The following is a 15729-nucleotide window of genomic DNA, read 5'->3' as shown; positions in this document are numbered from 1 at the left end:
CAGGCATCCTAACCTGCCGTGGGCTGCAGGGCAGCAGTGGGCTGATTGCAGTGCTGAGGGCACCAACGCTGTGAACTTGTCCTTGTGTTAACCTGCCGGCGTGGGTTACAGAGGGGCTTCTTGCAGAATTCTGTAACTGTGAGCAAAGCCAAGAGGTAAAATCTGAAATGGCCCATGAATTTGAGCCCTCCTCACAGGACAAGGGCATCGATGGGGACAAGGTCTCCAGTCACTCATTTTTCTGGTGTGGGTGGATTTGGTGCCAAGGCGGCCCTATCTGGTGCTCTGGGGTCATTGTGGACCCTTCTGACCCGCTGGGCTACAGCACGCTCTTGATACCGGTGAGAGTCCCCGTGTCTGGGGGAGAGTGGCTAGCCTCGACCACCCACCCTGCCAGTGCTGGGCAGAGCTCAGCCACTGCTCTGTGGGCGCACATGCTCCGCATCACCGCCCCTCCCTTGGAGCCTGGCCGAGGCGCTGCCCTTGCGGGAAGAAACTCCCCCCTCCGCCCCCCAGTCCCACGAGATGGTTTAAATCTAAACGTCCCATCCGGTCCTAACACAGCCGCCGTGCCCCCTGAAAGACACTACAGAACAAGTTCAAGAAAGGTCATGACTTGTGTTTTTGTGATCCAGAAGGCAGGAGTTGGTCTTTTGTGGTGGGAACTGGGGGAGACCCCCTGCAGCCACTCTGGAAGGTCTCTGCAGCCGTGAACCTGTAAGTGCATGCCGGGCTCCCTCCCGCCTACCGTACGGAGCAGCTCTGCGGCTCAGGGCCAGGTACAGAGGCCCAAATGAAACACAGATGCGTACCATAAACTTTTTATTCAAAGTTTCAAGTATGTGTAAGTGTCTGTGATGACACATGGCACTCAGTGGGTGTCCTCATCACCCAGGACCCTGGCTATAGCACCGTTGAATCAGTTAACCCACAGAATTGGAACAACAGAAGGATGAGCCACTTACACAGGTGGGTTGGGTTTTTCTTTTGACCTATACTTTCCAAGGCCCAGATGCCCATTAAATGCCACTAAGTTGCTTTGTATTTGAAAGTCTGTGAAAATATAATAATGGTATCTTGAAAAATAAGAGGATTTGGGAGGGGGACCGGGGGAAGCACCAACTCTGAGCTCACCTAATTAGAAAAACACATGGCAGCATTATCTGTGTATGTGAATATGATAGAGGCAGTCTGTTTAATTGGAAGAGAGGTCTAGATATTCAAGTTGGCTGGACATGAGCTAAGAGAAGGACAAATGGAATTCAGCCCGACCTGACCGCCTTGGGTTGATAGTTCATACCACCAACATGGCCCCGTAGTATCTGTCGTGAGTTGAGGGGGGTGCTCTCCTACTTGAGGTGGACCGTGCTTTGGGTGGGATGCTCTGCTGCTAACCGTGCTCCTGGGGTCCCAGACAAGATGGCTCTTGGCACCCACGGCCCTGTGGCCAAGCCCCACCCTGGAGGTCGTCCCCAGGCTCCAAAGGTCAGGCAGCAGCCCCCAGCAAATGACAGGCACACCCCTTTCTCCTGGGCCTTGGGCATGGCTGCAGGGGGTCGAGATGGGGCAGGGGCGGGGCTGGAGAGGAGGGAGTGTGGCCATCAGTCAGACTGCAGTTGTTGGGGACGATGCGCTGTGGCCTCAAGACAGGAGGTGACCTGGTGCTTTACCGTGTGGAGAGCTGGTTATTTATGAGTCCACTGAAGTGTTCAAACTTTTTTTCTGTCTCTTCACTGAAGGAGCCACCTGAGGGGTAGGCATCGGGGAGACAGAGTTTGGCAAACCGCATGCTCAGCCTTCTCCCGCATTGGAACTGCTGGCCTCAGGGGCCCTGGAGCCACCGCCCTCCACCAAATGGCCTGCTGGGGCCACCTCTGTACGACGCCACCAGGGTAGCAACTAGGTGCTGGTCATCCTGGGGCCAGGCCCACATCAGGTGTTCAGGCAACACAAGAGAAGGAGCAACTAGACATAGCGAGTTTAGTTTTTGCCATCCCGAGAGTGGGGGGCGTCTCTCTTCCTGCCGAAGAGGAAGCTCTGCTCCCTGTCTTGTTCCCCAGTGTGTGTAGTGCGAGGATAAGTTTCTTCGTTGGCCACCAGACGCCACAGTGCTTGACTAGCCTCTGGTTCTCAACAGAGGAAAATGATACACAGAACCCGCAAATTGCTGACGCCCACATGTTTGAGGTCACATGCGTAATGAGATGGCCTCAGCTCCAAGCCCGGTGCCGTGCCTCCCTCCTTCCCCGGCCAGAGCTGGCTGCAAAAACCCAGCCTCTGTCCAGGCCTTATGTGTCTACAGCTTCCTTCCTGTGCGTGGAAATGGGAGGCTGGCTCCATTCCCCACGCTCGTTACCCGAATAAGGAAGCTGCTCTGATTCCTCGACAAAGGGCAGCTCTCGCCTGTCTCCTGGAGGGGGTGCTGCGGGGGGCTGGCAGGCCTGGGGGCAGCTCTGGGTGTGCCGTGCTCCCCCACCAGTGCCCAGGGACCTTACCTATGTGGCAGTTGTACATCCAGATGCGGTGGCCGTCGTAGCGGGTCCTGCACTTCATGATGTTGTTGGTGTAGTCAGACTCCGCAACCTCGTAGTTGGGGTTAATGACAACCTGGGGGCGAGTCAGGTCAGAGGGCGCTGCTGAGTCCTGCCCTGGTCACACTTCACCCCAGGCCCAGGCTCTACTGAGACCAGCCCTGCCTCCAGAGTCGGGGCGACCTCCTGTTCCAAGAGCAGCCCCGGGGCAGGACTAGCCAGAGATGAGGGGTCAAGGCTGGGAGGAGTGAGAATGTGCACCTCTGTCTGCCTCTCTGTGATTCACACACATACACCCTCCCATAAGTCGGCCTTCAAAAAGGGGTTACCCTCTCCTGGGTGCCCTGGGAGGTTTGAGATTAGTAGAGGCAGGGATGGGGGCCCAGGGAGGCCACAGAACGGGCTGTTGATAGGAACTAGAAGGGAGCTGGGGAGCAGGATGTGCTGAGATGGGATGGGACAAGGACCAGGCTGTGTGCTCCTGGAGGTGTGACTTCACACACGTCCCTGCCTCTGAGCCTTTCCTGCAGGCCCTTCTGCCTGGAAGGCACGTCCTCCTTCCCTGGCTCTCTCCCGCCTTTGGCAGCATTACTGAGGTCTGCTCTTAGGTCCATGTGGGAATGGAGAGGGCCAGTGAATCCCAGGCCAGGGCTATCACACATCTAAAGTTCCATGTCTGTCCCAAGGGAAATATTCTTTTCCATTAATCAGAGGCACAAACGCTCCCAGTAAGTTAACTTGCTAATTGTGTCGTCAGGGGTCAGGAACACGGATACAGAGTTGATGTGACCTGGGTTTGCCTGGCTGTAAAATGAGGGTAGTAGTAAAGGCCTTCATTGGGGGAATTGCATTCATTCACAGGGTTTAGGCACGGCCAGGCCTGGCATCAATCTTCAACGAGCCCTAGTTATTAAATAGGTGGCATTTGTCAGGACACACGAGAATACACGTTCACCCAGCAAAGTGGTAGCAAACCTCAAACACAAAACCCTGGGCACAGTGTACGTGCACAGAGACATGGATATTCATTTTTTAAAATAAAGAGCACTCTGCTCTTTGGCTGGGCCTCTCCAAGTCTGCGGTTTTGGGTTTGGGGGTGGAAAAGTGCTTGGCTGTCTGATTTCCAGCCTCTGAAACTGCACAGGAAAACTTTCAAAGCCCCTCTGTGGTCACTTCTGTGCAGGTGTTGGTTCTTCCCAGGGCTGTCTCCAGGGTGGGGACCACGGGCTGGGCTCTGGGCTGGCTGAATGCCCCTTGGGAAAGTTTTCAAGGCAGAATGACACATTTCTGGTCACCCACTTTGCCACCCAGCAGGGTGAGCTCGAGACCTAGACGGGTGGCGGTGTAGGAACGTGCCAGAGCGCCAGGGAGTTCTGCGGGCCGGAGCGCACCTGTGCTCCAGAGAGGGCGATGCCGGGAATGTGGTGCCCCTGCTCCCATGCCAGGGGCACGGCTGGAGCATGCCGCTGTGTCTGCAGGAAGGCAGCAGCATAGTCCCCTCTGCAGACCCTTTCGGGAGGTCACCTTTTCTGGGAGAGGCAAGTCACAGACGCTTGCGAGTGAATGGCTCCTCCTGAGCTTACTTCCAGCCTCGACAGCACAGACAGGGGAGGGTGAGGGCACGGGAGGGGTGGGGGGGAGGTGACAGTCTGTGTCAGAGGACACCACGGATGAGGGTTGCCTTAGAGTCTGTGGAACAAATTCTCAGCCTGAAGACCAAACCTGGCTACGTGCACGCGCTTTGATTCGCAAGTGTTAACGCGACGTCTCAGGGGCCTGGCAGCTCCCCAAGGGCTTTGTGTGCCTCCCTGCACGTGTTCTGTGTTTGGACACCGCCACCAAGGGGGCTGCCTCCCCCGTCACTGGGGAGAAGGCCGCTCCTCCCCTCAGCAGGGGCTGAAACCCCCTCCTGTGCCCCTCACCTGGAACAGGTAATCTCCAGGGGGTACATCGGTGATGTCAACCCACTGGCAGTCGATGTCATGGCGATACATGTCCCAGCAGCCCATGGTGATGCCCTGCTCGCCGAAGTTGGCACACTCATAATTCTTCTGGATGTCTGCAGGCGGGGGCAGAGGGAAGCCCGGTCACCATGCACCCTGGCCCCACTGCCTGAACTACTTGCCCTCCCAGCTGCCCTTCCCCCAAAGAGCCCCAAGAAGGCCTGCTGGGTGGGTGACGTTCCCAAAGCCCACACTCAGCAAATCTCTCCCGTCCCCCGAGTCCTCAGAACTCTGCTGCTTCTGGGCTTGGCATCCCATCTCCCCACTGTGCGGGCTTCTCATCCGTTCTCATTTCATTGGAATCCTTGCCTTGATTCCCACATCCCACCCGCCCCTTTAGGCCCAGCCTGGCACCTCCTGTTCCACGAAGCCTCCCCTGGCCACTCTGGCGTTTCCACTAGCCTGGGAATGGAGTGAATGCTTATCTGGGATCGTTCTGGCGCTGATTGTTTAGCTTAATGTGGCGGTCATCTTGCCACCCTCTGGACAATCAGCACTTGGATGTGGGCCCAGGTCTGGTTTGTGAATCCGACCCTTAGTGGGTCAGCTGGTTGCCGGGCACGTAGTAGGTGCTCAAAAACCCATCTGTGTGTGTGATTTCCTGGCATGGCATGTCCTTGACACATTTATTGAGAGGCTACCATGTCTGGGCACTACTCGGAGCACTGGGTATATGGAGAGGAATCACTGTGTCTCCCTTGAGGCCCAGTCAGGTCCGGACGGCAGGCATGCCCACAGGTGATCACAGTGCAACCGTAATGGCCTGCTAGGGGTGTGGGCAGAGAGCTGCCTCTGTCTGGGGGAGTCGAGAGAGTCCAGGAACCTCAGAGGTGGGTCTTTTGGGCTTGGACTCGGAGAGCATGAGCCTGTGGGGCAGGGGTACCCGGTGCTGGGACACAGGGAGAAAGGCTGAGGCAGCCAGAGGGAGAGGGGACCACGTGCCAGGTTTGGGCCTTACCCAGGGGACCGTGTGGACCCACCCGTGCCCATCAGCATAACTCTGGGGGCTCCTTCATAGCCAGGCCTTGCCCACAGAGCTGGGGCCATGGAAGGCCCTGGCTAGAGAAGGGTCACGGGGAGAGTCAGCAGTGGCCAGCGGGACAGAGTCCAGCATCAGGCCTGGATCCAGGACAGGTGGGGGCATCTGAGCCCCTCTGAAGCCCCCCCTACCCCCCCCCCCCACACACAAAGATACCTCCTTCGCATTCTGTGTCCTCCAGGCAGAAGCTGGCTTTGTGGCCCTCTGCCACCTTGGTACCATTGAGGTTCAAGAGGTCATAGTGGGTGAACACTTCCATGCTGTGGTAGTGCCTGAAGCGAGAGAGAGGGCCCGCGGGTCAGTGACTGGAGGAGCTGCCGCCTGCAGCTGGAGCCAGCAGCGCGGTCCGAGCGGGGACAGGGCCTGAGGGCGGGGAGGGCAGAAGCAGAGGCCGCTAACCGCTAACCATGGGGCTCCAGCGGCCACGCTCTGGCCCGGCCCCGGCTGTCACCAGCTGAAGGGGGATAACAATGTAGGGAATGCAGGAGGTACTGTGGGGGTTAGCGAGGTGAAGGGGTGAGCACCGCGCCTGGGATACCATACGCTCAATAAACTAAGCTATCTAGAGGCTTCTGGGGGGCTCAGTGGGTTAAGCGTCCGACTCTTGATTTCGGCTCAGGTCGTGATCTCACGGTTCTGAGTTTGAGCCCCACATTGGGCTCTGCGCCGACAGCGGACCCTGCTTGGGATATTCTCTTTCTCTCTCTCTCCCTCTCCCTCTCCCTCTCTCCTTCTCTCTGCCCCTCCCCTGCTTGTGCACGTGCACTCTCTCTCCCTCAAAATAAATAAACTTTAAAAATTAATTATCTTTAATAGGTGTTTTTCATAATCCTCCGGGGCACGAACGTGGCTCTCCCAGCCCATTCCTATTTGGTATGCTTACCGCAGACTGATAAAAGTGATGTCTTTTGAAAACTTTAACTTTTTTTTTTTTTTTTTTTTACATTTATTTATTTGAGAGAGACAGAGCGTGAGCAGGGGAGGAGCAGAGAGAGGGAGACACAGAACCCAAAGCAGGCTCCAGGCTCTGAGCTGTCAGCAGAGAGCCTGACGCAAGGCTCGAACCCACGAACCGCGGGATCATGACCTGAACCGAAGTCAGACGCTTAACCGACTGAGCCACCCAGGTGCCCCTGAAAACTTTTTTAAGTGGGAATTTGGTGGGGAGGGAAAGAACAGAAAGGGGAGGGCACGTGGAGGAAGGGGGAGAGGCAGGAAGAGCAGCGGGGTGTCTGGACCAGCCCCTCACACAGCCCAGTGTCAGGCAGGAAGTGGGACTAGGACGCAGCGAGGCCTCAGCCTCCCTGGCACCAGCTAGGGAGTGAGCGACAGGACTCTGCTCCTGGCACAAAAAGGGGGAGAGAGGGCTTCTCAGGCCCTTGGGAAGGAGCAGAGCATGGCAGCCGCGTCCTCGTGGGCCCCGGAAGAGAGGCCGGAGAGCTTGTGTGACCCAGCTGCTCTAGCCCCGCGCACCGTTTACATAACAGGGTCCCATCTCTTGGCCTGGGAGGGATTGAGAACAGATGCAGATTCTTGGAAGGTGGTGCATTTGGGTCAGACCAAACAAGGGGAACATGGCTGCCTCTTGCGGGCAGGGGCCTCCCTGAGGCGCTCTGCTGGCCAGGCCCATCCTAAGCTGCCATGCGAGCATCACAGGCGTCTGCAACTACTTGAACACACTCGTCGCTGCCACTGCAGGGACACGGGGCAAACGGGGAGACAGAAGTTCAAGGCACCCAAGGCACAGGGAGAATGCCTGGTTGTGTTTAGGCACGACCTGAGCCTCTTCCTCAGGAAAGTGGGAATGATAACAGGACCCACTCTCAGGGCTCCTGGAAGGACTGAATCAGAGAAACTGCAGAAAAACCTCACGCGGGGCTTGTAACAGAGCGGCACTCGGCACCTGTCGGCTCTCTCTTGTTTCTCCGGCCCGCAGTAGTGCCAGGAGTAGTAGTTTCGTCACCACCACCACTATTCCCACTACCATTCCCAGGCTTCCTCACCCCCCAGGTCTCACGGGGCCGGCCTCAGGCTCCCTCCGCCGGAGTACTGCAGTCAGGACAGAGGCAAGAGAGGAATGAAAAGGATCGGTTTTCTGAGAGGAAATTAAAGGCTCTTTCCCCCTTCCTCCTGTGTTTGCTTGTGCTAAAAATGTCAGGAGTTCCTAAGCTGGGCTTTTCCCAGGTCGCTGATGCTTCTGGGTAAAGCGATGCTGGGCCAGGGGCCCCCCGAGAACATTCACAAGGACGCATTTTGTGGCAAGTGGAAGTGATGACTTTGAACGAGTCTATTTTGGCTGCTTGCAGGAGCAGGATGAGACATGAGGTCTGACTCATTGCCTAAAACATGTCTGCATCTTTCAGAGAGGGGTTTATGTTGCCATGTTTACCGGCTGGAAAGACTGAAGAGAAATAGGTTTATGTTCCGTTGTCTAAACAAAATTCAGACGGAGGCCACAGATGGACTGTTGTAAGGCTGACCTTCTCCCGCTCCCCCTGCTTCCTGCACGCTTGATTTAAGTCTTCCCTAGCTCTTCAGTTTTTCCCCTGCGAACACTAGGAGGGAACAGCTGGTTCGGAGCTTCTTGATCCCAGCTAGCTGCAGTCCTGGAGCTCCGGTGCTTTATCTCCGGGACAGGTGTGGACCTGACCCCGGGGCCACGTCCTCCTCCCCGCCGGCTGGCTGTGGAGGCCAGGGGTACCCCCCAACTACGCACCCCAGGAGATCTAGATGGGGCTACCAGGAAGACGGACGGACATGTCCTCGTGATGAGGGTATACTTCCTCTTTCCAGGCTGAGGTGTCCTGATTTTTGCAAGCCTTAAGAGGACGCCTGATCCATGGGGTAGACCTAGGGAAACTCTAACGTGGAAAGAAATTCCAGAACCTAAGAAGAGAGAGCATAACCTGACACTTGGTCGAAGTCATTGTAATCTGGATAAAAGGAAGGATGGCCTCTAGCACAAGACTCCAGAGCTCGGTATCCTAAGACATGGTACCAGGGGAAGAAGGAGCTGATGAGTATGTGGACGACCCACAAGGCTGGTCTGGAGGAAGATGGCGGGTTTGGGTATATCCCTTGTCATCCTAGGTTGTTGGGGGCCCAAATAAAACTCTGCATCAGGGAGTCCGTGCGCACTGTAGAGGAGATGCTGTCACTCACTCTTCATCCTGTCCCATACCAGCCACATGTCATAGAATGGACAGTCCTGGCTGGTGCTCAGCTGCGGCTGGGACAGTGCTCTGTCCCCACTGCAGAGAAAACTGGGGGTGTGCTCCAGTCTCAGGAGGTGCTATCATGAAGGGCGGGGGCCTTCCACCCTTCCACCCTGCTTCCCCATGTGTGAGGAGGAGCCCTCTGGCCAGGCCAAAGCCCTACGGATGCGACGAGGGCCTAACATGGGCTCACAGGGGCCACATCGCACCTGTGGGGCTTGGATCCAACATGGGGACCTGCTCTGCATGCGGCAGAAGCAGGGCAGAGCGAATGAAAGTCTCTCCTTGTAGCCGGGCTGTCCCTGACTCGCTGGGCTGGCACCCATGCTGGACATCCACCTCCCCACCGGCCAGCTCCTGGCGCCTCTCCAGGGCTTCCTGAGCTGCGAAAGCCTCAGAGGAGAGCTGCTCTGTGCTCAACTTCGTCTGGACCCCGTGGAACCTGTGATGTGATGTGTCAAAGAGGTGTGGCTCCACCCCCTGGGGCGCAAGTGGCAGGAGGGCAGGATCATCAACCAAGGGCATGATGCATAGGAGAGGGAACAACTCAGAGCATTTTTTCCTATGTCTGATTGGCAAGGCAAGTGCTAAGGGGGTCAGTCTTCACGTTTCATTTTAAGGCTTTCAAGGAACACAGTTCTGTTCCTCATTGTACCATCAATTAAATTGGGAGTGATAGTTTTCCCCATTCATACTAATTTGAGCCAGGGTTCTCAACTTTGGCTCCGAGGTCTGTAAATCTGCTGAGATAGGGTATTAAGTCTTCCAGAAATAATTTGTTTTGAGTGGAGGGAGGGCCTGCTTTCATCAGACTCTCAAAGGGACCCAACAGAGGTATGGGGCCAGGAGTCCTATTGACAGGTCCTCCTACAGAGCCTGGCGAAGCCCCCTGGAGCTCTGGAGGCCAGGGTGCAGGGGTGTCCTCTTATGTTCCCTGAGATCTTACGGTCATAGGCTCTCAGTTATGGACCAGGAAGGGGTGGCTTGGAGGGACATATGCTTGGCCAGCATGTTTTTTCCACCCATCCCTCCCAAATCGTTGATGGGAACAACTGTAAGCAAAGAAATGAAATAGACTACAGGAAAATCAGGGGGTGGGGTGGCATAGAGATCGGAATGCCTGGGGCTCCAGATCAGAAGAAACACTTCCGTGGTGTCGCCATGTGTATTCTTAGAGGACAGACCATTGCTCGGAGAGCAAGCATATGTCCCACGGAGACTTCTGCCATGTAATGTCTGGGTGGACCGCCATGTGTGGGACAGAGATGCAATTATGTTCCACTTATAATAAGCAACATCAGCCCCCGCAGACCCAGGGCTCCCACCACGTAGTCTCCAAAGGAAATCAGGCACCAATATGGTCATGACTTTAATTTTACTCTTTGACTTCCACCCTGCAGAAGGCTGGCATGTTTCTATATAAAGACCAAAAATTCTTTGGCTAGTCGGGACATTCAAAACATAATTTATAATAATTATAAAGGAAAATCAACACCCTAAGTTCTATCATAGTCTTTTCTTTTTGAAACAGATGGAACAGCTCTATCCCAAGACTTATTGGAACGTGACCGGACCATCAGTTGTGACAGGAAAAAGCAGGAAAAGGGTAGCTTTCTGATGAAGATTCAGCAGAGGTAACGGAAAGATTTGCCCACGCCCTGGGGTCAGACAGCCGGGAGTGGAGGGTCCCTGCCGGGCGACTTCTTGTGTTACCCTGGGCAAGTCATGTAGACACTGAGCCTCTGTCTCCTTACCCTTGAAAATGAGGGTTCCATGTGCCTGGCAGTTAGAAGGGGGTCAATAAACGTCAGTTCTTGTGCCCCTCACAGTGCCTGCTTCCTTTTCGAGCTGGAAGGACGCCTAGCGATTGATCAGCTGGGCTGGGGCTTCTCGGGCTCTGATGTGAGACGCGCACATCAGCGGGTGACGCTGACAAAATGCAGATTCTGATGGGAAGGTCTGCAGTGGTCAGGCTCTGCCCAAGCCCACGGGCCCCACCGTGAGACGCAGGGACCGAGGACGAGAGCTGTGCTGCCGAGAGAGCACTGATGCACAGGAGGGCGCTCGCCGTGGACCCCTGAGGGGCACTGCTGCCCTGTGCACAGCAGGGGCCTCCGCCCCTTCATTTTCAAAAGTGTGCTCACTTCTGTTCCCTCTACCTGCCCAACTCAGGCCTCAGCAGGAAAATGCAAACAAGCTGGGGCAGTGGGTCCTGGATTAGAGTAAGAATCAAGGCAAAGTGAAAAAAAAAAAAGAGAAAAGGCAAGGAGATGAATGGGGTGGCTTCTGTTGGCTCCAGCTAGGGCTGGCTCTAGGATTTCACTCTGTTCTGGTGCAGGACTTACAACACTGGGACCAAGTCCACAGACTGAGGGCTGGCAGGGACACTGGAGGTCCCCGGTGATGTAGCCCAGATGGCCTGACATCGCGCAGCTGGTTACAGACACAGCTGGGTTGAGAGACCAGGTCTCACGACTACTGGGCCTAGAACTCTTGTCTCCACACCCACCGTCTTTCTCGAGATGTTTAAAATACATTGATGAATGAACTCAGTCTAAAAACTGCAGAGCCCCCAAGCACCCCACAGATCGTGAACTTGCCGTAGATGCATTTGAAAACCATTGACCAAAGGGTCAATGGAGAGGCATCGGGTCCTCAAAAAAAAAGTTTGTTCCTAACAGTAGAGGCATTGGAGGCAAGAAAGAGACTGGGCTTAGGGAAGGGGGGGTGGGCCGGGGCAGCTGAGAGTGGAGAATGGCTGAATAAATGTAGAAGGCCATTGTAATGACCCCTCCAGTGTAGGAAGACTCTGCCTCCTGGATGTGTGGCCTGTCAGCTCTCTCCAGGGCTCCCTGTGACTCTGAATCCCATCCAGTGCAGTGTGGGGGGCCAGGGTAACATGCTAACGATGAACAAGGAGGGCTCACCTGTGGCAGTCATGCCAGATCCACGCATGGCGGCCATTCTTGGGTCGGAAGTCAGACTGCCCATTGTTGTGGATCTGGGAGGAGAAGCGCAGAAGCCGGCGGTAGCCTGTGGTGGGGTCGGTCTGGGCAGCCGAGGCTGACAGGCAGTTCTCCTCCATGGCGCATTGGAGCATGAACATGGGACGGTCCTCCAGGTAGGTGCTCTGCTGGACAATCTCCGCATTGAGGACCAGGTCAGGGGCAGCTAGGGAGGGCAGACACGATGTTCAAACAAGACACGACACCCCTCCCCGCCCCCAGCACCATCTGGGACTGGCTCATGGCCTCCCAAGGTCACTTTCCTTGAGGAACGCCACCCCCAATTCCTCTCTGAGAGTCCTCTTGGACGCCTCTGTGGTTATTGGTGCAAAATGGTGGGCAAAATGCTGGCAACTGTTCAGTCTGGGTGATGGTACATGAGGGTTCATTATATTGTTCTCTTTACTTTTGGGTGGCCGGAGATTTTCCATAATAAACAACAAACAACAGCAATGATCGTGTGCCTCCCTGAGGGAGAGCACCATCCATACCTTGGTCTGATTCTTCTGGGATCGATAAATACAGTCTACAACATGTGTGACATTGTATGTAGACTTACAGTCTGCTCATGTTTCCCTTAAAATATATCTTGAGGTATTTCCTTGTTAACAAATATCCATTACAACATACATTTCATAGCTATATAATACTTAATTCATAGCCCTATTAACTCATATTTTTAGATGCATTGGTTCTTTGACATTTTTGCACAGTTAAACATCCTGTAGTAAATCTGTATTTAACTTCAGTTTTTTCTTTAGAATATATTTCTTTTTTTTTTTTTTAACGTTTATTTATTTTTGAGACAGAGAGAGACAGAGCATGAATGGGGGAGGGTCAGAGAGAGAGAGAAACACAGAATCTGAAACAGGCTCCAGGCTCTGAGCGGTCAGCACAGAGCCCGACGCGGGGCTCGAACTCACGGACTGCGAGATCATGACCTGAGCCGAAGTCGGCCGCTTAACCGACTGAGCCACCCAGGCGCCCCTAGAATATATTTCTATAATTGAAACTGCTGGGAGGAAGGGCTATATGCTTTCAAGGCTCTGATGCATATTGCCAAATTATCTTTTTTTTTTTTTTAAATGTTTATTTACTTTTTAGAAAGAGCACAATCCAGGGAGAATCTGAGGCAGGCTCTACGTTCTGAGCTGTCAGCACAGAGCCCGACGTGGGGCTTGAACCCACAAATTGCAAGATCATGACCTAAGCCAAAGTCAGATGCTTAACTGACCAAGCCACCTAGGTGCCCCTGCCAAATCACCTTCTTAATGGCTTCTTTCAATTTCCACTCACACTGTTGCTCTACATGAGGGTTTCCCCCAGGTACTTCTTTTATTTTTTTTAAATTCATATAAAAAATTTTTTTTTAATGTTTATTTTTGAGAGAGCAAGTGAGCAAGTGCAAGCAGGGGAAGGGCAGAGAGAGAGGGAGACACAGAATCTGAAGCAGGCTCTAGGCTCTGAGCTGTCAGCACAGAGCCCGATGCAGGAATTGAATTCACGAACTGCAAGATCATGACCTGAGCTGAAGGTGGAAGCTTAACTGACTGAGTCACCCAGGTGCCCCCAGGTATTTCTTGTAAAACAAAGCTCGATTTACTCAGCACACAGCACACAGCAGGTGTTAAAAAAAAATTACCAATGGATACAGTCCATGTTTGCTCACTAAGCAATTCTATTAGAAGGTTTAGCTTCTTTACAAAAGGGTTAACTGTAAGTTTCCCTTTAAAAGTCGGATTCCATTGACTATTTCTAGTACATTTCAAGTCACAAAATTATTGTATCTGATGTACAACCAGACCCATCCTATGTTTTCCATCAAGTTGCTTGTAAATGTCTAAAGTGGGTGTGCACTTGTGAGCTTTGCTTCCCTCAAGTCTGCCAGAGTCTGGAGCATTCCCCACGGCCTCCCGGCTGCACGTGGAACACGGCAGCTTCTCAGGACACAATTTCCGGCATGGGGCGGCACCCTCTGGAGAACAAATCCATCTGCAGGGCTTGGATGTGGAACTGAAGGGTACGAAGGGGGAGCACCAATGGGATGTGGTTTGGGGAGTGGAAGACATACATCGGGAGGCCCTCATTTGCTGAGAAATAGTTCCTCTTGGAGGGCACACACCAGGATGCCCGGTACCGGGTGTTCTGGGCATGCTTTTATTAGAGGGTGTTATGAGTCTCTTATTCGCTGTCTGCACCCTACTCGGTACTCAACCCACAGCCCCTTTGCTTACCTCTGAGCTGAGCAAATGGGTCTCTATTGCTCTCTCCTCTTTCTGGGAGGAGGCCAGCCCTAACCCCAGCTCAGATGTCTTAACATGATCTGCAGTTTGCTGGCAGCCTGGGAACCGCGCTCTTAGCACCTTCCATAGAAGGGGGCCTTCACCTCCCTAACATCTGAAATGTCCACCGGAAACTCATCTGAAGCATGAATTCATCTGCCCATCCACCAAGTACTATAGCGAACACTGCACTGTCTCTGGACAGTGCTGAACAGGGCAGACCTTACACTGTGGCAGGAAAGACAGAAGCACATACTAATCACTTAATTACAGTTGTGTCCAGAGATAGGAGAAACATGGGTGTGTTGGAAATTATGACAGGGGGACCCAGTCTGGGGAAGGAGGTCAGGAAGAATTTCCTCGGAGGCAGTTATGTTTTCGTTGCTCCCTGGAGGATGAGTGGGGACTATAGAAAGTATCTCTACAATGTCAAGTTGCATGTGCCAGGCCCCTGGGGCATGAAGGAGGACCAAAGCCTGGGCGGTTGGGACACTGAGGAGGGGTGGGGGAATGGAGGGTGGCCCACAATGAAGCCGGGCCAACACCTGCCTTGTGCAAGTCCCTGCACTCACCTAAGTGCTGTGGGAAAGCTTGGACGGGTCTGGACAGGACAGAGGCATGAGTGGGAGGCCAATATTGATTCCGGCTTCTGGGAGGGGGAGCGGTCGGAGGGGCACATGTCGCTGTGGGGATCCCGCTGAGGGGCCTCTGCAGTATGGAAGAATGTCATCTGGACACAGGCTGAGACAGTCGGGTGGAAGGAGGTAGAGGGAGTCGAGAGAACATGGAGAGGTAAAAATGAAATGGACTGTATGTGGGGGGTGGGTGAGGAGGAGAAGGCTTGTAGATACAGGTGTAACAGGTTGGATGAGAAAAAGTAATTACAAAGGGTTGCCTGGACAATATACTTTCTCTCTCTGAATAACATTCATTAAGCCAGATCAGCCAAGAGCTGTGTTCCCGGCCCAAATGGCACTGCCTCCCTGTAGTCACTCTGAGTGATGCCTTTAGCCTAATTTGAGGGGTTCTCAGGACCCCATGAAACTTCTCATCTGCCATGAGGATGTCAAGAGTACCGTTGATCTCATAACTGTCCATTTTCATGAGAAATTCCCTTCCATCTTGGAAACTAGAACAGTGAATTGCTCCTATCTCATGGGTTTGTTTCTATTTCATGGATACTGGTATTAATGACCAGGTTTCCTTCCTTTTTTGGCTGTTAGGAAGCTTATGGTGAATTTTATGACCTCCCAAGAGTAAATGTATAGGACTCCACACTATAATTTTTTATTAACCTCTCTCTTGGTTCCATTTTGAGCCACTACCTTTTTGCCAACCCCTACTTTCTTGCTGTTTTTTAAAATGTTTGTTTGTATTTATTTTTAGAGAGAAGCGGATGGTGGGAAGAGCAGAGAGAGAGGGAGAGAGAGAATCACAAGCAGGCTCTGTGCTGTCAGCATGGAGCCTGACATGAGGCTCGATCTCATGACCCTGAGATCATGAAATCAAGAGTCGGACGCTTCACCAACTGAGCCACCCAGGCACTCCTTTTGTATCTGCTTTTATCTCATGCTACCTTTCACTGAGGTTCATATTATCTTAATTTCCTTTTGGCAATAATGGTATATTACAAAATAAAATAAATTAAGAAGCA

General features: G+C 53.6%; 1 protein-coding gene and 1 long non-coding RNA gene across 4 annotated transcripts in view; one reads left to right on the top strand and one right to left on the bottom strand.

Moving 5' to 3' along the window:
* Window positions 1-809: 809 nt before the first annotated feature.
* LOXL2 (lysyl oxidase like 2) overlaps window positions 810-15729 on the bottom strand; it is a 92081-nt gene continuing 77161 nt past the window's right edge. For both annotated transcript variants that reach the window (XM_045055385.1, XM_003984692.5), the window contains exons 10-14: window positions 11716-11959; window positions 5730-5845; window positions 4454-4590; window positions 2496-2607; window positions 810-1746 (exon numbers count right to left, since the gene is read on the bottom strand). In XM_045055385.1, coding sequence (XP_044911320.1) covers window positions 1667-1746; window positions 2496-2607; window positions 4454-4590; window positions 5730-5845; window positions 11716-11959 — 689 coding nt within the window. In that variant the 3' untranslated portion in view covers window positions 810-1666. The remainder of the gene's footprint in view (window positions 1747-2495; window positions 2608-4453; window positions 4591-5729; window positions 5846-11715; window positions 11960-15729) is intronic.
* On the top strand, window positions 6722-15492 carry LOC123384818. Of its 2 annotated transcripts, XR_006596467.1 has the most exons (3): window positions 6722-9253; window positions 10320-10422; window positions 15462-15492. It is a non-coding gene; the product is annotated as an uncharacterized LOC123384818 (long non-coding RNA). The 2 variants fall into 2 exon arrangements; XR_006596466.1 differs by lacking the exon at window positions 15462-15492 and having other exon boundaries at window positions 10320-10614.

Source organism: Felis catus, chromosome B1 (assembly GCF_018350175.1).
Source record: "Felis catus isolate Fca126 chromosome B1, F.catus_Fca126_mat1.0, whole genome shotgun sequence".
NCBI lineage: Eukaryota > Metazoa > Chordata > Mammalia > Carnivora > Felidae > Felis > Felis catus.
The sequence above is the reverse complement of the archived record's forward strand: the minus strand, read 5'-3'. Positions and strand labels throughout refer to the sequence as shown.